Genomic DNA, 24450 nt, shown 5'->3' with positions numbered 1-24450 from the left:
AGAGGAATATCTTACATAGGGCTTAGCTTTCTTTTCCCATGTATCTTCTTAATTTGGGCCTTATCGTCCTCTAAGATTCTTCTCACTGACAGGAAATATATCCAGATGGTCTAAAAACTTTACTTCTACATTGTGCATGTAACTATGTCCATAAATCATTCTGGTACATATCAAAAGGAACAGATTTTATTTATATTAGCTTTAGACTCTGGATATATTGGCTACTGATGTATGTCAACAACTTTTATTCTCAATAACATTGTTATTTAATCATGTGGAGGATAGATAACCTACTGTTCTATTTTTCCTTATATTTGGTAAGGTGCTTGCAAAACATTTGAAATCTGAGCAAGTACTACCAAATATACCTGCCTATCCAGCATGTTGGGTTAGCTGCCACATATGTGTAATAGAAGAGAGATGGCTACTTTTCTATAACTGGTAACTATGCTACTTTCTGTAAGCAGGAAAGTTCTGAAAAAAAACATACCACTTTGGTCTGCAACCACTAACCTCAAACTCTGATTTCCATTAAGAAAAATACTAACTGCGTTACTCAGCTGCCCACAGCAAGATTATGTTGTATTACTCCCTCGGTAATTTGTCCACATAGCTGTTGTACAGAACAAGGTGGTTTTTGCAGAGTTCCATGCAATGAGTGCTAGCATACCTACCTAATACATCATTTAAGTAATGATGTAGAGCCAGGTCTGAGACATCAGAAAACAAGCTGTATATTTTCACTTTACTGGACTTTGCACACTTAAGGCCTTACAGCAGACTTTTTTTTCTTTGCTAGTATGCTGACATTCTTTAACCTATGGAGATATTTGTGCAACTGTTTCCAGGAGAATTTGATGTATTATGATTTATACAGCAGTCACTGCTCCTCCATAAATGCAATGTGGGTGCTGTGGCACCATCGCCTCAGAAGATGCCACAGAGCTGTGCTGCTGGCACTTAGTTGCTTTGCAAAGGTGGAAGACCAACTTGTGATGCGCATCTTCTTGAAAACTCAAGGATCCCTAGGGTGGCGCTTCCACTGTGATTTTACGTTGGTCTGCCTGGTCAAACAGCTGGTGACTGCTTAAAGAGATTTTTTGCCTCTACTGTCTTTCTTGTCCTTTGTTGTTGTTTTTTTTTTTTTGCAAGTGCAAATACACTTGCTTTTCTAACCGAGGGCTCTCCTCCATTTTGTGCAAAAGCAGAAGGGGCAGAAATGAAGAGGGAACATGAAGGATGTTCAGAGGTGCTGCTATCACCAGTGCTCACACTCTCTGTGGTTTTGGCATTGGTGGCATTCATAGGAGCCCACCAAGTATTTTTTGCATTTATGGGCATTTCACTGTCCCTCACAAGGTCAAAGATCCAGCCAACTTGAAGTAATGAGTGTGTAGTAACACTGAATCTATGTGTCTTTTAATAACAGTGATGCGTGAGAGTGCTGTTTATAGATACTTACTAAATGTAGACAGTGTGAAAGGAAATGCATATTCCCACCCAGATCACAGGGTTTTTGGAAATAGATGTAGGCATGGCTTCATAGCTCTCCCGTGTGGCTATTGCATGCTAACAGAAAGGAATGGCACCAAGATAAGGGAGGTTGGCACTGACTCAGCTCTTGATATGTGTCATCAGCAAAGGAAGCACCTCTGTTAGTTGATGCCTGAGCTCACTTCACACTTGGTACAATGATGCAGGTTTCAAATTTATGGAGCTTTACTGCCAAATCGGAATAAATTGCCTTCAAAAGCCAGAGAGCCCCTTTTCTGTGCCCTGGTACTGTGGACAAAAGTTGCACTCAGTTGAAACTAAGCAGAAACACAGCAGCATCTTAAGTAAAAGTACTGAGTTTATGTTGAATTTCATTAAGCTCCACTGTGAATTCTTTAGCCTTTCTGACCTGTGGTGCTCTATCATTTTAGGCGCTCAACCTTTGAATGGTTAAGTCAAGGTATTCTTCTGTTTACTAAAGAAAAATTATGACAGGATTTTGCCTCATTTTGAGGCAAAATCTTCCTGCTACAGATAAATTACTAATTGTTCCATTCCTTTACAGTTCTAAAGCTTACCTGGGCATAAACTCAGTTCAGATCCATTGAAATCTTAATTAAACTACTTATTCTTTCTATTTTATTTTATTTTATTTTTTACTTCACTGTGCAGTTTTATGCTAGCAAAATTCTTGTTAAGTTAGGGAAATTACAATGATAAAATAAATGTTACCTTGAGAGAGAAATAATTTGTTTACACACTGTGATCTACAATCTCCCTGTCGAGATTAAGCTGAATCACTGTCTTTGGTCAGGATACTTTCTTTAGTGAAAACATCCAAATTTTGGAACTTGTTCCTGTCGACCTCTTGGCAAAGTCAACAAAACCAGGAGAGCGTTTTACTATAATGAAGGGTTGTATCAGCATACACTAAGTGGTTTCATGGGCTGAGCATACTCATTTTAGAGATGGATTGAACAAAGTTGTTCCAAAGGCAGGTAGACCAGTCCAATTCATAGTGATTTTTTTCATTTCCTCCTCAGCAGTTCTTAAGGGTGGAGAATGCCACTTGAACAGTGACACAGATATACCATGAAAGGAATATCAAACGCATAGACTGCAGAAATAAATGGGTCCTCTTTTTCCTGACATGCTTTTTAAAGTTGACACATATTAAATAAATGAAATTGCTTTTTGAAGTAGATGATTCAGAAACCTGTAGTTGGAGCACCCGGCTCTTTCCTAGGAGCTATCCTCTCTCTCACACAGGAGGAGGATACCTGATTTAACTGTTTGAAATTTAAAGTAGCCCATGTCTGGGCATGCCTGCATCATTAAATGAGTTTTGACACTGCAAATTTCTTCTCTCTGGCTTAGTGATCAGATTCAGAGTTTTGTTCTTGAAAAAAGAGTTGTGTGTAAAAGCCTTACATATACCTGTATCATCGCATCACTCTTACACTACGTAGTCATTGAACTATTCAAATATAGACTGTGTACTTTTTTAATAGCTTTGAGAATTATTTTGTATGATGATTTTTTTAAATGAATGTGTACTCTAATAACAAAGCTTAAGATTTTACAGGAGTCACATTTTTAAGCAGTGTTTGTATACATTTTAACACTTTTTATATTTTCTATTATGATTTTGTATATTTTTATGTATGCACAGTGTACAGATTTTTTCCTGTAAATAAAACATTGGTTTTCATTTGTTTAAGAGTGCTTGTCTTTTCATACTGGCTTGAGTGAATGACACTAAACTGCAGATAGAAAAAAACAGGGTACGTAACTGTCACTGATCTCAAATTGAAATGGGCTGACAGAATGAAAATTAGCTTTCAGTAAACTACAGAGAACAAGGGAACACTACGAAGGCAGTTTTATTCTTAAATGAATGTGTCTACCCAAACAGATGCTCTAGCATTCCCCTGGCAAGACACACTACGCCGCTATAGTTTTGGCAGTTCATTTCTTGGGGTGTTCAAGCACTCTAAGCATGTCATGCTCTGGTGATTTGGTGCTGTACTTCAAATGCTAATAAACTAAGTAAGTAGCTGTGCCATCCATTCAAGGAATCCAACATTGTGTCTTAGCAACAATAGGCTTTTTTGTTAACTATTATTTAAGTGAAAAACAACTTACCAAAGGAAAGCATAGCTTGTCATTCAACTTGTGATGAAATACCATATAACGTGACCACTACAAGTCTGCTTCCTTTCATTAAATATGTGGCATTACACTGTGTTGGTAGTTTTTGAACTATGTGTAAATAGCAAGCCTCAACAACAAGCCCAAGAGGCAATTAAGCCACGGGAGGAACCAAGTGTCCCTTGGACTGATGTCCCAATCACTCCTTCAAGAGCCCAGAACAGTGCCCAAGAAACAGACAACCATGGGAGGGGGCCTGGTGCTGCCTTAGTTGAATTGACTGGTGTCTCGTGTCTCAACCAAACCTGGAACCGGAGCCCCTCCTTCCTTCTTGGGTGGCTGAAATTGGGTTTTTACACCCCAGACAGTCACAGTGAGTGCATTCCTACAGCAAAGCTGGTTGCACATCAGTGAAACACATTAAACATTATATCGTCATTGTGTAAACTCCTGGCAGCCAGTAATCATTCAGCTCATCTTTTGTATTACACCACCTCCTGGTAGGAGACTTCAAGGGGATAAACACTGTATGTCACAATTTGCAAGCAACACTTCACAGAAAACTCAGAACACCTGGTTTCACAAGGGGATAAACTGAATGCTGAGATGTATGGAAAAAGGATCTAAGTGAAGCTTTTCAAATACTCCAGCTTTGCTTTTACTGGGCTTTCCTCATCAAAAAACTTCCTAAAAAAAAACCAAAAAATCTAAGATCACTGTCTTCCATATGATAAAATGCTCAGTAAATTTTATTGTCTGTGACAAGGGAGAGGATATTCTAGTCTCAGCATGTTCCACATGCATACAAACTAGTGTATCAGTAGGTGGTTAAAACCCAAGAACTATAGTGCTGGGTACAGCAAGTATCTTACTGTACTCCCTGTTCTTTAGCGGTGACAACTATGGAAGAGGTGTGACAATATATCTCTGATAGGGTCTCAAGTAACTTCACAGGCAACATGTTTTCAAGTTTCAGTCCCCAAACCAGACTTCACCTTTCTGAACAACGTATTTTTGAAGGAGGCACCTTTTATATTTATTCACAGAAATCAGTGGTGTTCCACTTGAGCAGCTCAAAGGAGCATGGCTCTGACACGCAGAATTTCACACAGGCATTTTGATCTGTTCCTATCTATTGCCAGCTTGCCTGCTGTGATGTGACTGAAAGACACATCTTAAAGGATGATTGCTTCAACTCACTGTCTTGACTGCAGCATGCACCTGTTAGTCAGCTACACAAAGCTATGGAGGAGCCAGTATTTTGCTATAATCACACCCACTACATGCTGCAATGAACTGCACCTGTGACTATGATTAAGCAGTGTTTTACTGTAGGCCAGTGTCATCAATCACAATGAATATGGACAGTCCACTAGCACTTGTTCCCCTTTCATCATCTTGATCTTTTCAAGGTAACTGATGAGTGATAATTTGATCGTTTCATCAGAATAGTATGGATGCATCTGCTGCACCCTAAAATCTACCCAACTCTACTCAATGTGTGTCTCTTTCTTTTAGATAGATAGATAGATAGATAGATAGATAGATAGATAGATAGATAGATAGATAGATAGATTCCACTTTCTTACAGTGTCAATTTACTGCAGATAGTGCACTTGAAAATGATTAGTGCACTTCTGTGGAAGTTAAATGCAGTGTGAACTCAAGCTTCATGCCCAAGCTTACCCAAGGTAAGTTACCTTGCTCATACTCAAGCTTACCCAAGGTAAGTTAGAAATGCATGTCCTGTCTCTTTTTGCTAAGAATATGCTAACATTCAAGTAAATTCATATTAAGTTTGATGTGTAAGGACCCATTACGTTCACAAGGAGTTAATTGTAGCGCAATAATATGGTGGGTTCTTCTTCCCAGAGGCAGAACTACCACTAGAGAAATGACAGCACACATAGTTTGTGACAAATCACTGGGGGGGATCTCTAGCTGAGGAGATCTTTGGGATCTTAAAAGTTACATGAGTGAGGAAAGGAATCTGGGTGAAGGATGTGGGAGAAACAAGCACTGATGAAACCCCGCAAGGAAAGAGAGAGAGAGAATCACAGAACTGTAGAGCTTGGAAGGAATCTCTGGACATCCCTCTGGATGTCCAATCCCTTGTTAAAGCAGGTTCCCTACAGTAGGTTGTGCAGGAAAGCATCCAGATGGGTTTTGAGCAGCTCCAGAGAAGGAGACTCCACAACCTCTCTGGGCAGCTCTGTCATCAGTTAAGTATTTTTTTTCTCATGTTCATATGAAATTTCCTATGTTCCAGACTGTGCCCATTACTCCTCTCTTTCCTGTTGCTTGGCACCACTGAAAGGTGCCTGTCCCCATTCCCTTGACTCCCACCCATTAGGTATGTATAAGCATTCACAAAGTCTCCTCTGTTTTCTCCAAGCTGAAAGCCCCACATCTCTCAGCCTTTCTTCCAGAACCCTCACCAACTTGGTGGCCTTCCACTGGACTGTCTCCAGAAGTTTCCTGTCTTTCTTGAACTGAGGAGCACAGAACTGGACACAGTACTCCAGTAGTACTTCACTTAGTATGTTTTGGCTATTTGTTTTCTTTTTTATAGCACATTTTTTTTCAGGGAGGAACCCAACTCATTTGTTGCTCTTGCTGCTGCCAGGCTTAGTGTTGTGGGATGTAATTTTAAAATGATCAACAAAGGTAGTGTAATAAACTTTAATTGACTTGTTCCGTGGCTCCCATGAATTAAATTTAGTAAAATCTAATGCCAGCAGAGTTAGCAGCTCATTGCTACACTCTGAAAAACCTCCTCCACGTGCTTCTACTTATCCCTGTAATAACTGAAGTAAGAAAGCTGGTTTCCTCTGGCGACCTGTTTCTGTGTGTAGGCAAATGCAGATCAAATATCCTATTGGTTGCAGCATGCTGACAGGTAAGGGATAATTGCTGTAGCCATGACTTCTTATACACTTCCAAGAAGACTCCAGAAACCCTGAGGGGCTCAGGAGGGCAGGCAATAGATATCACATCTGCCTTGGTTTTATGAGAGCAGCCAGAGGGGAAAATTGCTGCTAGTGCTGACTCTAAGCTGTCAGCTGCTGTTAATTGCCTTGCTCCAAGTCATCTGGCTGTGATTGCACTTCATTATTATAATATCTTTCTGGCCTGCCTCCCAAACAGCGTCCCTTTCCAAAATCAATCCTGCACTGCTTCTGCATGCGGTGTGCTAGCCAAATCCTCACTACTACCATCATAAGCAGCAGGCACAACTTCTGTGTGGGTGAGGTGCCAAGGGAAAATAGAAGGAGGCTGGGGGCTTCTGGATTGTTTCCTGTAAAGATGGACTACAGCGTAGTTCCATTACTCTTACAGTAGTTCAACCAAATACTGCATAAATATGCCTCAAGAGTTCACAACTTGTAGATTGTTTCATGTTTTGTAGACCAAGGTGGAGTTCCTGATCCAAAGTATTTACAACCTCTATTAAGACAAACAGTAGGAGGGATTTTTTGGCTTGTGATACATAACGTACATTTTCTACAAACTAAAAACTCCTGTGGTCTACCCATAAGCCCAGTATTTATGCCTATAATGCATGTGAGCCAGGAGGCATATAGAACAGACAACCATGAAGGAAAGGTGGGAAAAGTTTTGTTTAGAGCCTGTTTCCAAGCCTGCTTTTTCAGAAGATAGGGCAGGAAACTTAAACATTCTGCTGGATCAAGCAGCCCTGTTTTTCTTCCCTAGTAAAATGCCTCCCCAGAGGTGCTGTGTCGTTTTCCAGTAACTTTCAGTGCTTCTACACAAATGAAATCATGAGCTATCCAGTAGACCTAATTTAGACTTTAAAAATGCATGGAGCTGAACAGAGGTATCAGGCCATTAGGCAGTTTAATGAGCAGCTGAAGCATCCCAAGAACAGTAGAGACAAGAAGAAAACAAATCAATAGCACAGATAAAAAGCACAGCTCAGTGTTTGAGAAATATTACCTTATTTTCGTAGATATAGCATACTATTCAATTAATTCCCTGTTAAAAGTACTCTGGAGGTAGGTCCTCGTGTAACGTGCACTCTCATAAAGTGAACAAAATCAGAGACCAATGCAACAGGAATTATAACCGGTGATTAATAGTTATTTTGTGTGAGGAAACAAATTTAGAGAAAATTTTGTATCTACTTCAATGTAACAAGCATGACTTCTGAATTTCCAGGAGTCTGGCTGTGTGCATGAAAGCTCTGCACAAACAGCACTGCTATGTTTTCATTGCACATTGCTTTAAGAGAGAACTGATGCTTTTGACAGGGTTTATTCCTGCAGATAAAAAAGACAGACTGTCGTATTTATCTCAAGCTAGCTCTTCAGTGCCCTTAAATAGAGCTCCTAAAACACATACGATATACAAAATGGCAATGTATGTGAAGTTATTTCCTCCTATCTAAAAGGAACTTAAGGAAGAAGAATTCACTGTGACAGCAAAAAAAAAAAAAAAAAAAAAAAAGAACAGGCAAAGAACCTTAGTGAACAGCGAGTACTCTGCCTCTATTTTCTCATTTCAGTAAGTCAGAATTGTTTAGGGCTTTGCAGTATGATTGATGGATCATGACTGACAGAGGAAGAAGTAAATTTACCAGTCCCTAAAGTAACATTATGCTTCATGAGAAGAAATGAAAGGTCTGTTACTACTGTAATACATGATGAGTGATTCCGGGTCATTTTGAAATAGCTCTCATTTTGTTGAAAGTTCAAAACATAACAACAACAACAAAAAAATAAAGTGTTTTGTCTCTTTAAAAATGTATGTGTTTACTTCATCATCACCAATATCTCTCTCGCTTTCCCCATTTCCTCTTGCATTTTCAGTTCTTCACCCATGCACTCTGGATCAGTCCACAAGGCTGAATAAAAAGATTCCAACCAGCTGTGATGGACTTAGACGGATATGTTTCTGACCCAGTTCTGAACAAATGATTGTAAAATTGTGACTTTATTGTCAGTTCATTGCTCTTGGTTCTGAGCACTCTGTCCTTGGCCATAGTATGTACGCAAAACATGTTTAGGGAAAGAACTTGTCCAGGTATATCTTACGTAGCTCCACTTAGTTTGAAACCAAGAACACATGGAAATTCAAATCCCTAATTTTCATTAGAGTATTTTTGTAGCATCATATCACTGTCATCTTCCCTTGTAAATCACTCAAGATCTTTTTGCTTGAGGCTGTGTCACTGTGTGACATTCTGCTAATACGGACAGACACACAAAACACACATAATAATAGCTGTACCCCATATAATAGACTCCTTTATATTTATCTACATCCATTTCTAAAAACCTGATTGTAATTTAGTCAAAGAATAGGGATTTAAGAAGTCACTGTTGAGCTGTTGGTGGTTTTGGTTCAAATTCAGAGGGCTCCAATAATGATAAGAGTTAAACAGTATAGACAAGGTGACAGAAACAAGAAATATCTCCTATAGTGTTGTTCCTCTTTTAATATTTGGTGAACAATTAAGAAGATTTTACCTAGACAAAATACATGAGATCATCTATGATTAACAATAAAGTTATATTTTTATTGTTATTATTATTTGAGTTTTTCACAGTTTTAGAAAGCTAGAAGAATTGAATATTTGAAGAGAAAATACTAGAGGGATGCTCTCTGATACCAGTGCATTGTTCATTGGAGCACTTGCTTTGATCACTGCAAGCCAATGCCACAAGAATGGCCCATTGCCTACAAAGCAAGGGAATAAACTGATATCAGGACCTTTGCATGACTGCTTTTTCTATGACTACACATTAGTAATGGCAACTGGACATATTCATGATCACTGGCATTTGCACAGTATTGAGGACGCTGTCTACTTTTGAGCATTAGATTTGTTATGTACAAACAAAAGCATTAAAGATGCTTGTAATTCTTCACCTTTGACATCAGAAGAATGAGGAGCCTTGATTGTTAACTGTAAACTAAAAGAGTTAAACTGGTTTAGCCCAGCAGTATGAAGAGAGAAATCATTTGATTGCTTTATCTGAGTATGAAGAGAAGACAACTACCAGAGAATGAGGGTTACTGAGTAAATCAGGAAAAGGGGATTATAAAGATGCTATAAATAAATCTAGTTTGGAAGCTAGTGGATGAACTATCGAAGGAATAAAAAGTTCTGCAACTGCTTCTACTTCAAGAGTCAAGGAATTTCAACTTGTTTTCATTTGGACACTGCCAAATTTCTGAATGGGATTAAATGATGCAGTTTAAAGTGAAAAGGGATTTCATCTAAAGGAACAAACAGACATGGTAGAATTTTGTATTTTATGCTGCGTTTTCTATACTGTGAAAGCCATTATTTCCTCAAGTACGGTGGTTTCTTTGCCCTAAAGGGAGAAGGACATCATAAACTTCTACAGATTTGAATTAGACTTGCCATGCAAGTTCACGAGTTTGAGCACTAATGTAACCTTACATCCTGAAATTTCTCCTGATGCAAAACTAGGATGATGATCATCACCTGCTTTACAAGGATAATGAGAATTAAATAAATTAATTGAATATTTGTTTGGAAGAAGTTAAATAAATGCTGAGAAAAATATGACTAATATGTATTTTCCTTTTTTCTCTTCATCATCTTAATCTGAAATGGTTGCTTGAACTGCTATCTGGATACGTGACTACAAAGATATACCTGGTAGACACAGTGAAATACTAAGAAATAATGTCAGCTGTCAGATGAAGTGTACAAATATTTCACGGTCTGAATAAAATTTTACTATTATGCCACAGCCAGATCACAAGAAATCATTCAGTGATCAAACAGGAGAGCTAAATGAGGATTTCTTTTACCTCCAGGTTTGTATGTATTTTTTCAAATCTTTGCCATCTGTTGAATTTAATCATCTTCAGGGAGTAGCTGAAGTCTTTGTTTATGCAACCTATTGCATTGCATTACAGTTTCTGTTTTCTTCACCTGATCTATGCCTTTGTTCAGCTTTAAAATGATTGGAAGCAGCAAATGCATACCTAGAGGCCTATTTGTAAAATATGGACATTAGAGAGAAGTAGAAGCACTAGAATTAACATGGAGAAATCTGAGGCTAAATTAATGCCTGATCTTAGACAGACCAAGGCGTGGGCTACAGTCCACTCTGATTCTTGACTTATGGCTGTTACTGAGAGTATTGCAACAGAAGCTCCTATAATACTTCTTCTGTGTCAGCAGTGCTGACTGGTGGTGTTATTTGACCAACAGCTCAAGTTCAGTTTACCTATAGACTCTGTACAGCTTTGCAGGAATTTGTTTGTACAGACCAAACTTGGAAATCAGTTCTGAAAAAGATACCCAACTTTCAAGTGCTTACATTCAACTTCTAGATCACCTTGAAAAAATGGCAAGTTCGAACCATCATGGTGATTAATAGCTTATCCATTTTTTCCTGCATTTCCCTTAGCACTGACTGACCTGTTGACCATTCAGACACTCCTTGGAGACAAAGATGTACATGAAGATAGCAAGGAAGTAGTGACTTGTCTGAGTTTCTGCTGGTGTATACTTGCAAGAACAAACAGGATACCAAGGATTACCTTGCTTGTAAGGATCTTCCTACCTTTTGTTTAGGTGTGGGTATACCACAGTCCTTGCTTAAAAATCATCTCTGGATATTGTAATCCTCCATTTAGCTCTCAGTCTACCCTACAGGATTGATTTTCTGGTTGCTAGTGTGTGAAAATGAGTGATTTTAAATGTTAACCTGAAACTCCCAGTTCAACTGCAGTTTTCTCATGATAGACAAGATTAAACAATTTGACAGAAGCAGTCTTCCTGTACCACAGAATTTCAGAGATGTAACCACGCATAACTTTTGAATCTTTAAATGGTTCATTGTTTTATTCCATTTTGTAAAGTGGCAGTGAACTTGGAGGCCAAACCTTTACCTACAGGTATTTTCTTGCTATCCGACAAGGAGGTACCAATGTTAATCTCCTTTCATAAAATCAGTTATCTGATTTCCTGGACTTATCAGAGCTGTCAGAAGAGAGCTGAGCCTACTCTCCCTTCTTTCCAAGCTAATTTCAATGAAAATGCACTAGAGTGGATGTGATCTAATAAGTTTAGATTTCAACTGCATTTTTATTTTGAAATCTGAGTCGTCCAAAAGGATTACAGTTTTTACCTGTTGCAGTTTACCTGCATCATACCTTTATTCTAAATGACAATGGTAACTTAAACCTCTGAAGAGATGTTTTAGTCAAAGCTTACAGAATACATGAAAGAGACAGGAAAAGACCTAGTAAGTCATTTTCTATAACCCTCGCTCTCTCTGCACTACTTATCATTTCAAATTTGACTTCAGCCTAAGCTCCTTTGGAGTCTCCTCCTTTTTCGTTTTCTCAGATATGTCTTCTTTACTTTTGCAGAGTGGGTATGGACTACGAAAGGATCCTATTGTCTTTGCTACAAACGCTACCCACTGTATTTCCCATAGCTGTTCTAATCTATTCATTACCCTTGTCTAAAGGGGAGATCTCTTTCCTTTCCTGTGAAACCCCATGTTTCTCCAGCACTATGAAAAAAGCAATACAGGAATGAAAGCAACATACTGGTTGATGTTTAAGATTATACATAAAGTAAAGAGATATTACTACCTGATGTGGTTTAACTCAGCATGCAGCTCAGCACTGCACAGAAATTATCTCACTTCACCTAAGTAAGAGATCTTTTCATGGAATAGTCAGATAGTTAAGGTTGGAAAAGACCTCTCAGATCACTTAGTCCAACTGTCAGCCCATCCCCACCATGCCCACTGACCATGTCTCTCAGTGCCACAGCTGAGATAAGGATAGTTCATCAGGATAAAATAAATAAATAAATAAATAAATAGATGTAACAACAAAAGAAAGGAATAAAAATCAAGCAATGTGCAATACCAGCTGGCCAAAGCCCAGCCAGTCCATGAGGAACAGTAGCCCCTCCAGCCAACACACCCTAGTTTTATTGCTGAGAACAGCCATATGGTATGGAATATTCTTTTGGCTAATTCAGGTCAGCTGTCCCAGTTCTGCCCTCTCACAGCTCCTGGTGCTGCCCCAGCTCCCTCTGCTGACAGGGCAGTAAAAGAAGCTGAAATGCTGACTCTGTGCAGCACTGCTCAGCCACAACTAAAACGCTGGTGTGTTATCAGCAGTATTATCCTAAATCCACAACACAGCACCGTATCAGCTACTGGAAAAAAAGGATATCTGTCCCAGACAAAACCAGGACATTGCCCTTCACTTTCTATGCCTTCCAGAAAGAATGACATCTTAAGTGGACATAATTTTTATTATGGTACTAATTAGTCAAATAGACACCTGCTTACTCTGTGTTTGCATTTGTGTGTAGTTGTTTCCAATTTTGTTAAATCTTTTTCTTGCATAAGAGATGCTTTTTTACTTCTTTTCTTGTGGATCTAAGTAAGAATGTCCAAAACTCTTCTGATATTGAAGCTGGTCCAGACTTCAGAGAGCATCAATAGCATGAGCATCACAAGGCTGAGCTCCTGTTCATATTCAGCTGGGCTGCACCAAGAGTGCAGCCAGGGGCAGCATGAAGCTGGTGAGGCTGATAAACATACTCATGGCCCTGGTTAAACAGGTTATTTGCCTGAAATGATCTTTTTGTTGTAAGCTGAGAGAGAAATACCTACAGTAATTTTGAACTCACTGTGTGAAATGCAGTTATACTTCATGACAGCAGTGAAAGTGCCCTTAAGACCTCTCTTCAGTTTGTCTCTCAACTATAAAAAAAAAAGTCAGATCACTGCATGTTAGGAAAGAAATACAGTCAAAAAACTTCTGAACCATACTGTAACACTCTACTTAGTGTAGACTATTCTGCACTGAGGGATCATTATTGCCTTGGCTCATTTTTGACTTAAGAGCTTGGGTGTGCAATTCTTTTTGGACAAAAACTCTGTTTGCAGATGACAGAAAAGGTAATCAGCATCACCTCCTTATGTTACTATTATTTATTAAGTCAACCCAGCTAACAGTGAAGACATAGGAAAAACAAAACAAAACAACAAAAAACAACCAATTGTGACTATAAAACCTACATGAATTTTAATGAAAAATTATAGCAATTAACGGTAATAGATGTTACAGTGTGTTCACAAACTTCTAGAAGTTCATGAACTTAAACAAATGTGGTCTATTTCTAGATCTTAATAAATACATTTCAATTTGTGCGTAAAATGAGTCTTGACGCACAAGTGTCTCTTCATCATATACTTTCTTTCCAGATCTGTAGTTCTGTGTTCTCATGCAGATAAAATATCTTAGTTTACCAAAGTGAAAGAAAAAAATGCAGCTTCCATATATTCCTGTAGCTTTAAAATCGAGAAATTACCTTTTGTGGGAAATACTGAAAACTGCACAATACCATATCAAAATTGACTGTGAAAATGCAGTTGTTAAGCATTCAGGTGGGAAATGTTAAGGTTATTATTTATTTATTTTTATGACTACCATGTAACTCTGTTTCCCAAAGTGCATGTGCATTTTCCCCTTCTCAGTGAGCAAGGTAAGGTCAAGAAGGACTGAGAATAGTCGTAGAAAACATAAAGTGCAAAAAGCTTATCCTTAAAGAAGGACTTCTTGTTCCTCATTTCAAGTTCTATGAAGAGATGTTGGCCTGATAGTGATGCATCTGGTGTGAGTTGGGTGGTGGTGGTACAGCTTCCTGCTGCAGTCTGGGAAATGTCAAACTTGTGACCTGACTCAAGGCCAAGCCTCTGGATGATGAGTTATCACATGCCTAATGCAGCTAAATAATGTGAAAACGTCTTTCCTTTTGTTCACAGCCCTGTTCTACTGGGAAAATGTAATTTCCCTGCTGGGTTAACTCCTGTTTATCACACTTCTGTTTCCAAAGCTATTGCTCTGCTTCTTTAAAGCCTTACAAGCAAGAGGCTCCTTGCTTGAGACCATGCACCTATTTCACATTGTGCGTATGAGCAATGAAGACATATCTGAAGATCATTCATTGTGTGAGCAGTCCCAATAGAGAAACAGTGCTGGGTGCCTGAATAAGTATTCACTAGTGAGAAGCACAGTGCTGGGTCTGAGTCTTGTTGGGTAACACTCTTAAGTCCATTATTATATGAATCTCACTGTCAACCAGAAACATAAACAAAATAAAAATGAACAACAACAGTAGAAACAGAAGTCTTTCTAGTTGACTTTCTCTGTTCACTCTTTCTATGTAATTTCTCCTTCAGTCAGCCCCATTCCTAACATGATAAATTTGGAAAGGTCACAGTATTAATTATCTTCAAATGAGTGTGTATATTCTTTTCAACAACACCTCATCAAATCTGTGCAGAAAATGACAAGGCCAGCTTCTATTTTTGTTAGTGCAGTGATTTTAATTGAAGAAGATAGACAGAGTAGAAATCAAACTGGTAATCAGAAAGTCCTATTCACATCTAATACATCCCATCCTTCACACTCCGACTCCTTACTTTTGCTTAGGGGCACTTTCTGACACCAGAAATAGCACAATGATGATAACAGAGTTTGGGTATGGTTTTGTATTTTTTCCCGACTGTGAGAGTTAGAACAGCGTTAGAAACACTAGTGTGAATTTCAGTAGTCTAGGGAGCTGTAGGTTCCCTGCCTGAGTGAAAAAAAGTGTGGAAGTGACTGCTGAAATCATGTAACTAGTCGGAAGATCATTGGCCGCTGTGGAGAAATGCTGTTTTACATCAACAAAGGTTGTGACACTAAATCTCATCAGGGACTTCCAAACTATATGTTGTAGAGATCCTCCAGTGATAAAGGTTTTGTTTGCTTTAAATTTGGCTGTCAACAGCAATGAAGCAAATTCCTGTTTTCTGAGTGTTAACTTGAAATAATGTGAAATAGCAAATGCAGAATAGCATGATCTCAGTACACACATCTTATCCATAACAGTAACCTTTCAAGCACTCATTATTCATATCATGCCTTTTGTATCAATAAAAAGTGAACTTCTGATATATAGCCTTAAAATCTGTGACACCATTATGTTACCCAGCTAATGATGCCTGGTTGTCAGTGCATGTCCTCAAGTACAATTATACCAGTCAGAAAGCTTTTGGGTGTACAAGATGGGGGAAGGTCTAACAGCTGCTTGTAGGTAACACGAAGAGGACCGTCACCATGGTGAAAGAAGGCAAGTGGATCCATAATAAGGAATCTGTTCAGGGTGGCTACACTGGTGGAAATTTGGAGGCAGCACTTCAGTCTGTGACAGTTTCATGCTTTACAGTTTTGTCAGAGAAGCTTAATGTCTTCATGGTGTAATAAGTCCAGCAACAACCCAGCCTCAAAAGTGCATCTCTCTACTCCTAGAGAAGAGCAGCAGAAAGACAGTGACACAGGCTATAACATCCCACGTGAAACAGTCCCTGCCACTAGAAAGAAATCCACTATTTCCACAGCTGTGTTATCATTTCATTTCAGCACAGAACACAGACTAAACATTTTCATAGAGGCTTCCAGACCAAAAAAGTCACTCAAAGTCCTCAAGAGAGTTAATTTAATAGAGTGATCTGCAGGATGAGTTTTAAGGCTGGCTCAGAGATGGGTGATTCCACAACATTCCAAATTAATTTATGACAGTAGAAGCTAACACTGTATTTGCAGTCAATCAGTGATGTTTTACAAACTTTAAAGCATGTCCCAAAGCAAAAAGGTGAACTTATGCACAGAGAAGTAGAGATTAGGTCATATGTTCTCTGTGTATTTACACAGTACATGAATAAATAGCCTACTCTGATATCCTGCATCCAAAAGGACAGAACCATAGAAAACGTAAGCTAGACAACTTCTATGTCGGAAAGCAACAGTCTCCTGTGACAGTTTTCAGCAAAGAATGAAGCCCAGAGAAGCTGAATGCTGGGAAGGAGAACATTTTTCCTGAGATGTTACATGCACAGAATTGAATGGGAAAAGCTCCAAAATAGCTGAGGTGCGATGAACACACTTCATATACAGGACAACGGTGTTACTATTTCTCTTGTTTTGAAAGGAAGATGAACAGATGGATGTATTTTACCTTTTGTGAGTGAATCTGATTCCTGAGTTACATATAAAAAATAGTTATTTTGCTACTAATACACAATAGCAGAGCAGATGAGAGCTGAGAATCAACAGCAGGCATTTACAATTATTTTGGCTTTTTCAAACAAAAAAGTATTCACACCAAATCTGAGCAAATTCCATTTAAGAAACGATTTTGCCTTGATTTCTGCAACAATAAGGAAGATAACTAGGAAAATAATAGAGCCTGCACACTGACTATGAGCTGGCAAGAAATGAGCCACCCTCCAATATTGATTCAACTTTGCCCCTTTGCATTTTTTTGCTAAACGATGGCAGCTGTTGAACAGTAGGCAGGAGGAAACAAAGGGATTATTCTGAGTTCAAAGGAGAAATCTAATACATCAGTCTTGCAAATGACTGGAGACCAAGCAGGGATACTTCAGAATCTGTTTCCAGTTTCCTGCCATGATGCTCCTGAATTGTGTCATAGCCTTTTCAGCTCCTTGTAGAAAAACTTGCTGTTTGGGATGTATTCTCTCTGTGAAGACGCCAAAATGTGTTTGTCTTCTCTGTTAAAGCCTGCTTGGGTGATGATGGCATGGTCAGATGATCTCATGGAAGTTAAAGACCTAATCTGTCAAAGAGCTCAGAGAATAGGAAGACAAATGTTGCTTTTAGGAATTTTCCCCAAGAAGTGTAAAATGTAAGAGAAAGGAGAAAAAATGGCAATTTTACTTCAGCATGGACACTTTTCAAACAAAGTTCTCTGCCTTTTTCATTGTCAGTTCAAGTTAGACTTTAGAAATGAAGCCCTGGGTTTCAGGAAGGCAATAGTGCCTTCTCCTCCTGATTCCAGGGAGGTTTCATAGTTTTCCTGGGATCCTACCCTCAGACTGCAAGAGTAGTTCTCGTTTAAGAACTTTAGGATAGATTAACCAGATGAAGAATAATCTGAGGCAGTGGCAAAATTATAATATATTTGATCATTACATTCAATTTTTAACTCATCACACTGCTGCTATATAATACTACATAGTATACTAAAGGTAGGCTGCAGCATATAACAGGCAAAGGTAAGTAACGCAATGGAAATCACAAAGACAGGAAATTGAGATCAACATCCAACATGATGTAATCCAAAAGACAGTATGAGCAATGCATATTTTTTTAATTTCTTACTGCAAAACACATTTTCAGAACTTCCAGATCTGCCCTTATTAAACTTCAGTGTGAGGAACTGCCAACACAAACATGAAGAAGCTAACCTCCTGTCCTGAGAATGACATCTAGTGGATTGAGGTATCTCAGATGGATATGGGCATTTTAGAAATTAGCCTCAGCTGTCAAGAGACAAAATTAATTTCTCATTTTGGCAGAAAAAAAGCATGGAAGTCCATAAAAACTGTAATTCTAATAACTCTTTTCAGGTAGATCTATCATGAAAATAGTTAAGTGCTTGCAACATATATCCTCCTTCATATTGTTTTGAAGGTCCTGAAATACTTTCCTCTTCTTGCCTCTCTTTTCTTCCCTCATCCACCCCAAAATTCTTCTTTTCTAAATAAATTCTGGTATGGAATCATATTATCATAGAATCATAGAATCACAAGGTTGGAAAGGACCTACAAGATCATCTAGTCCAACCATCCTCCCATTACCATTGCTACCACAAGCCACTAAACCATATTTTGTAGCTCCTCATCCAGATGCCTCTTAACATTGCCAGGGACAGCAACTCCACCATCTCCCTGGGCAGCCATTCCAGTGCCTGACCACTCTCTGAGAAAAAAGTTTTTCCCTTATGTCTAATCTAAACCTCCTCTGGTACAACTTGTGGCCATTTCTTTGGGCCCTGTTTGTTGCCTGGGAGAAGAGGTCAAACCCCTCCTCATCACAGCCTCCCTTCAGGAAGTTGCAGAGTGCGACCTGAGCTTCCTCTTCTTCAGATTCCCTGAGCTGTTCCTCATAAGATTGTGCTCCAGACCCCTCACCAGTTTTGTTGCCCTTTACTGGACACGTTCCAGGGGCTCGATGTCTTTCTTGCAGTGAGGGGACCAAAATTGAACGCAATACTTGAAGTGCGGCCACACCAGTGCTGAGTACAGGGGGATGATTACCTCCCTGCTCCTGCTGGCCACACTATTTCTAATACAGGCCAGGATGGCATTAGCCCTCTTGGCCACCTGGGCACACTGTTGGCTCATGTTCAGTTGAGCATCGACCAACATCCCCAGGTTCCTTTCCTCTTCACATTCATCCAGCCACACAACCCCAAGCCTATAGTGCTGCATGGGGTTGTTGAGGCCAAGTGCCGGCCACTTGTTGAACCTCATCCTGCTCATCTCAGCCCAGCTTATCCAGATCCCTCTGAAGGGCTTCCATAGCCTCAGGCAGATTGACACTATCTTCCTACTTGGTGTCATCTGCAACATTCAGCAGATTCTGCAGCTGAATGTATATTCAGCAACTCTGCAGCATGCAAATTGACACATGGCGTGTCCCTCAGAAGGACACAAAGAATTTCAGTAAGCAGATGTTTATCTGTTCTCCTTATCTAACAACATATTATGTTGACTACAAAACTTCCATCCCAAGACTCCACTGGCATCATTTGGATAAGCTGTGAATGCCTTTCTCCCAAGGACACATCAGTAGGACAGGCAAACACAGAAATAAAGAACACCTGATAGAACCTGACAAAAATACAGTTTAAAAACAGCACTTCTTACCTGCTTATTCATAAGAATGTAGATAATGGGATTGCAAACAGTGCTGCTTTTTGCTAAGATGGAAGGTATGATGCTTGCAACAGGAGTCACCACACCTGGCTTACCAAATGTTGCAAGTAGTGCTATAACTCCATAGGGAATCCAACATACAAGATAACAGATAACTGTAGTGATCACCATGAACAGTACGTGGTATTCTCTTTTGCGAGCAGTGTTCTTGTGGATTTTTCCAACCTAGCAAGAGACAAAAATAAAGACAGGATTGGAGAAACTGTGTAGTTGTTTTTATTGTTTTAATAATCTTGCCAGTCTTAGATCAGAAATAACAATCAACACTGTAATTCCAGAAGCAAAACAAACTCAACCCCTAAAGTGAACAAATGCAGTGGGAAGACATAAAAGAAGCCTTTCAGAAGAGACTTTATGTGGCTGGATTCACTCTTTACAGACTTCTTTTTCCAGGTGGCTCACCATTTTGGTAAAGTGTCTTCCTTTCTGATAACCATCTAAACCATATTTTTGTGCTTTTAGGAAAATCATGCTTGATCACTGGCTTGATTTTGTTACTGTGTTATTTGGGGGAAATGGAGAGGAACTGGATAAACAAGAAGCACAGATTCAAGTGACAATTTTCAGTGCAGTGGTACAGTAGCTCGTCTTGCTATCATGAATTAACCAACAGTTATATTCTGGTTATAGCTGACCAAACCCAGATCAGCTAAGGAAGTATTTAAAGCCTTCCATCAGCACTTCAAAATATACTCTCCTTTGATCTGTTCTGAGCTAAACTGTCACATCCATTTTGAGTCCAGACCTTTAAGTCAGATGTTAAACATTATAACAGTTCATATCACTGAGTGCACAGGTAATACCCAAAGCCTGTGGAAGCCAGCAGTAGATTGGGTGAGGTACAGATCAGGCATGGGTGCTTACTGAAATTACAACATTTGGAAACGTTAACTCCAGAATAGTGAGGCTGATCATCCTAAGTATCTTAGTAGCCAACAGAGAAAAAAAGAAAAACAGTCTCTGCAAGGAGGTAAATCTTTGTTCCAGTTGCTCTCCACTGGCTCCAGATAGAGCCTCAACACACTGGTCTTCCAAAGTTATAGTTAATTCCATCACTTCTTTCCAGAGTCTGTTTAGTAAACCCAGATGTGCCAGCAGGATTTCAGGAAGCATTTAAATGTTTAAAATAAATCAAGTGGTTCTTGCACTCAGCCAAATAAAATTTACGTCCACTTTAAAGTCTCTACCTCCAAGTGCAGCGTTTGAGAATAAACCATACCCAAGGGAAGGGCAGATGAAACTTTAAACATAAATAAGGAAAAGTGCAGCTCCCTGTAATGTAGTGTACCCAAACTTTATCTAACAACAACAGCAACAAAAATTAAAAGAGGAAGAAGCCACAAATTACCTGAGTCAAATCGTTGTATGTTGCCAGGTACACAACTTGCACAAGTTCATGCGGTATGAAAACTCAAAGCTTTATCTACTTCTCTGCTGTGTGGGAATTTTTTTATAGTGTATGTATTTATATATGGGACAGCAAATCTGAAATGTGCATAGTACAAGCGCATATGGGAGGCAAAGTAATATGGTGACATTGTTTCCACTTAACAATGATCCTACTCTTTCAGAGCCATTGATTCTACCTGGGATTTTGGTAGAAGAATTTCCACTAGATGTAAACAAAACACACACTAATTTAGTCTGCCAAGAATTATCAAGTATTTTTTCCTATATAGTCTTCAATTGATTTTTCTGAGGAAAAAAAAATAATAATAATAATAAAAAATCAATTGCAAAACAAAATCTGCCTATTCTGAAAACACTCAGAACAATTCTTCTGTTTGAAATAACAAAACTTGCTTCTCATAATTACTTTGGCTTGACAAGAGAATAATAGATAATGGTCCAATCTTGTACTGGCTATTTAAGCCATAATTTTTTGAGACTAATAGGAACCTTTTCTGAAGAATTTAGGGATCCCATGTTAGCTGCAGCTAATACAGCTATGCTATAGTCATTGAAAGTCAGAAGTGGAAGGCCCTAGCTAGCTACAGCAACCACAGCTAGAGATCCTCAGTAAGGGTAGAGGCATCAATCAGCACATTAGAGTTTGCAAGTGTTTACCATCTGCACAGATAAACTACAGATTAGAAATAAGGGAAGAAAAGATGTGTAAATGCAAAGTGATCGTGTTGAGATTTGTTATGCATCCTTCTAGTTTCACATCTTTGTTTCCTTAAGAAAGGAAGCCTATACTGTCACTGTGTCTCTGTTACTATGCTAAGTCTGACTGTCCTTTGGTTCTAGTATCTTCCCTACAAATTTGTGCTTTTGAAACTGACAAGGTGGACAGAGGCCTTTGACACTAAGTTCTTCATATATCACTAGAGAATAAGGCATTTTCTTAATGTGCTCATCAAGAGGAAAAATGTAATGTGAAATGAACTCAGATACCAGAGAATCCACCCTAATTTGGGTTTTATTTTGTTTTTGTTTCTTTTTTTTTCCTCTCATCTTCCTTTTCTGATAATTAAAAAGGAGAAAACCGATCACAGCTGTTCCTGCAACAAGACATACATATGTCCTCAGTATCTATTAAAGATGACCTTCTGCTGCAGTTTTCTATAATTGAGTTTAAACACTCATTTGTCAAGAGTCAAATCTATTGGAAGGCAAATTCTGTTAGCTGTCATGTCCAAAAAGTCTCTCACATTCATTTTAAACCAATGTATCAAATCATGATTTTTAAGTAAACATCTCACTATAATTTTATACCAGAAAACATAATTGATGCTTCTCTCATTTTTTATTTGTTGCTCCAAACTTCTACAGCTGTTAACTGCATTTTATGCTTCATTCATCTACTTCCTCAGTGTCAGTAATCTTATTTCTTCATGGTATGTTGGCCAACAGACTCCAGTTAATTTTATTCCATATTACCTTGGCTTTATGTTTACTACTGAGACTCAAAGTTCAGTGCTCTTTATTTGGTACTAAAGCAGGTGGCCAATGTTCCATCCAAAGACAGAACAGACCACAGGTTTGTCCCTCAGTACTAGTTTGGGAATGGAGCCTATTGGGATGGTGATTCAGCAAGCACAACACTTCAATTAACAGAGCCAGCAGAAGCAGACGGGTTCATTATAAAATGAGCAGTGTGGGGCAGCATTAGAACCCTCAAGAAGCTGCAGACATCTGTGAGAGCAGTAAAAGAACTGAAACTGGAGTGATAGAGAAAGATCCAACAGCAAAGCCAGACTTGCAGCTGAAACCTGAGATGCCACAGATGGCCATAAAATGGTAGTTGCTCACTTAGCTATGGAAGAATGAATAGCACAAATGTTACTGTTTTCATACAAGATACTCCAAGATGGAGAAGGCATGCTGAAGGTCTGCTTAGCTTGATGCATAGGACATCTGAGTGCTGGAGTTGTGCCTGCAAAACTGGAGGAGAGAACAGGTAGGGGAGAGTCATATTGCTCAGTGTCTCTGAGCACGCTGCTGGACTGTTGTATGCCAGCCCTTCCCCTGGCCTTATACCACATCTTGGGAAACAGTTGTGTTTGTGATATGTTTTCTATCCTGTTATAGCCTGACCTCAGTCCTCATCCCCCTGCATTGTTCAGGAGAGGGAAGTAGAAGAACCAAGAGTGAAACTGACCTTGGAAAGAAGGAAGGAAGAGGGAAGATATTTTTAATTATCACTACCCTACTTTGTTATTAATTGGCAATATATTAATCTCTAAGTCAAATCTTTTATGCCTGTAATGGTAATTGGTGAGTGATTTCCCTGTCATTGATGCATGAGTTTTCTTTGTCTTATTCTCTGCCCCTGTTCTGCTGAGGAGGACAGTGAGAGAGTGGCTGGGAGAGCACCTGATGACTAGCCAAGGTTAACCCTTCACATTGTGAAATCACCCTAATTCATTCTAAGATACGTTAACAATGCAAGAGAAGCTGTGGGATTTCAGGAAGTTTTGATTACTCTGTAGAAATGCCCCTAGAGTTTGGCTTTTCAAAGTACGCATTATATTTGCCTACACATTTATGGTTTCATTGTCTTTGCAGCTTTGCAGCCCACATTTAGAAGGTGTTATCTTTAAAAGCACTCTGCTTAGAGGTGCTGGAATGCCCCAGGCAAAGTACATCTACAGGAAAATTACATTTTTGTACACGAAAAAGCAGTAGGTAATTTAGCATCAAAACGATTTCATTTCTTATCTTCAAAGTATTGCACAATTTAACACAATTGCTACATTGTATTTTGAATAGTTGAATGGAAGTGCCTCCCAGAAATTCTTGGTGTCTGCACAGCCAGATGATAGAAGACCATTAAACTGTGATAATAAGAAATATTCAAATAATGGGCTAGATAGCTGAATTTCTAAAGCCTAAATCTAAATGTGAAGATAGAGAGTGTACATAGTATACTTTTAAAATACACAAAATATCTAAACTACGTCTTGAAATGTAGGCCATTGGACTCAGAAGGTATTTACTGAGGTTTGCTGGAAACTACGTGCCTTTGCTGTAAATTCAGGTCTTTTTTTCTGGGACAAAGGCCATCTCCAGCAAATCTGAGACCCATTCTGTTGTAGGGAAGGCATCACATCTAAGGAAAAGAAGATATGGAGGAGGAAGGTGGAAGGTTATTTTTTGATTTAAAAATAATAATGATGGGTTTACCCTAATTTTACCCAGGGAAGTAGCGAAAGTGGGGGTTGTTTGTTTTTCAGAAATAAGCCTGAGGTAGCAACAGGTAAGGTTGTCTAAACTTAGGCACTGAGCGTAAGACTAGCACAATTGGCTCTCATTTTGCCCTGTAGCCAATCTGTAGCTTGCATATATACCCAGTACATTCTTCCACCCTCCTTTTCCACTCAATCTGGCATGCAAGACACCATAGTTATGACTAGAGGAGTTTTCTGAGCAGACACATTAGATGTGATATGTCACAGAGCATGGGAGAAGCCACAGGGGTATGCAGTGAGGAGGAAGGCAACAGCAGAAAAGTGCTCAAAGGAGGACTGAATGACAC

At 39.0% G+C, this 24450-nt stretch overlaps 1 protein-coding gene across 1 annotated transcript in view; it reads right to left on the bottom strand.

Annotated features, from left to right (window-relative positions):
- LOC107306547 (pinopsin-like) overlaps positions 1 to 24450 on the bottom strand; it is an 86182-nt gene that overhangs the window by 9651 nt on the left and 52081 nt on the right. Inside the window, exon 4 of the mRNA XM_015849804.2 lies at positions 19401 to 19634. Coding sequence (XP_015705290.1) covers positions 19401 to 19634 — 234 coding nt within the window. The remainder of the gene's footprint in view (positions 1 to 19400; positions 19635 to 24450) is intronic.

Source organism: Coturnix japonica, chromosome 1 (assembly GCF_001577835.2).
Source record: "Coturnix japonica isolate 7356 chromosome 1, Coturnix japonica 2.1, whole genome shotgun sequence".
Classification (NCBI taxonomy): Eukaryota; Metazoa; Chordata; class Aves; order Galliformes; family Phasianidae; genus Coturnix; species Coturnix japonica.
The sequence above is the reverse complement of the archived record's forward strand: the minus strand, read 5'-3'. Positions and strand labels throughout refer to the sequence as shown.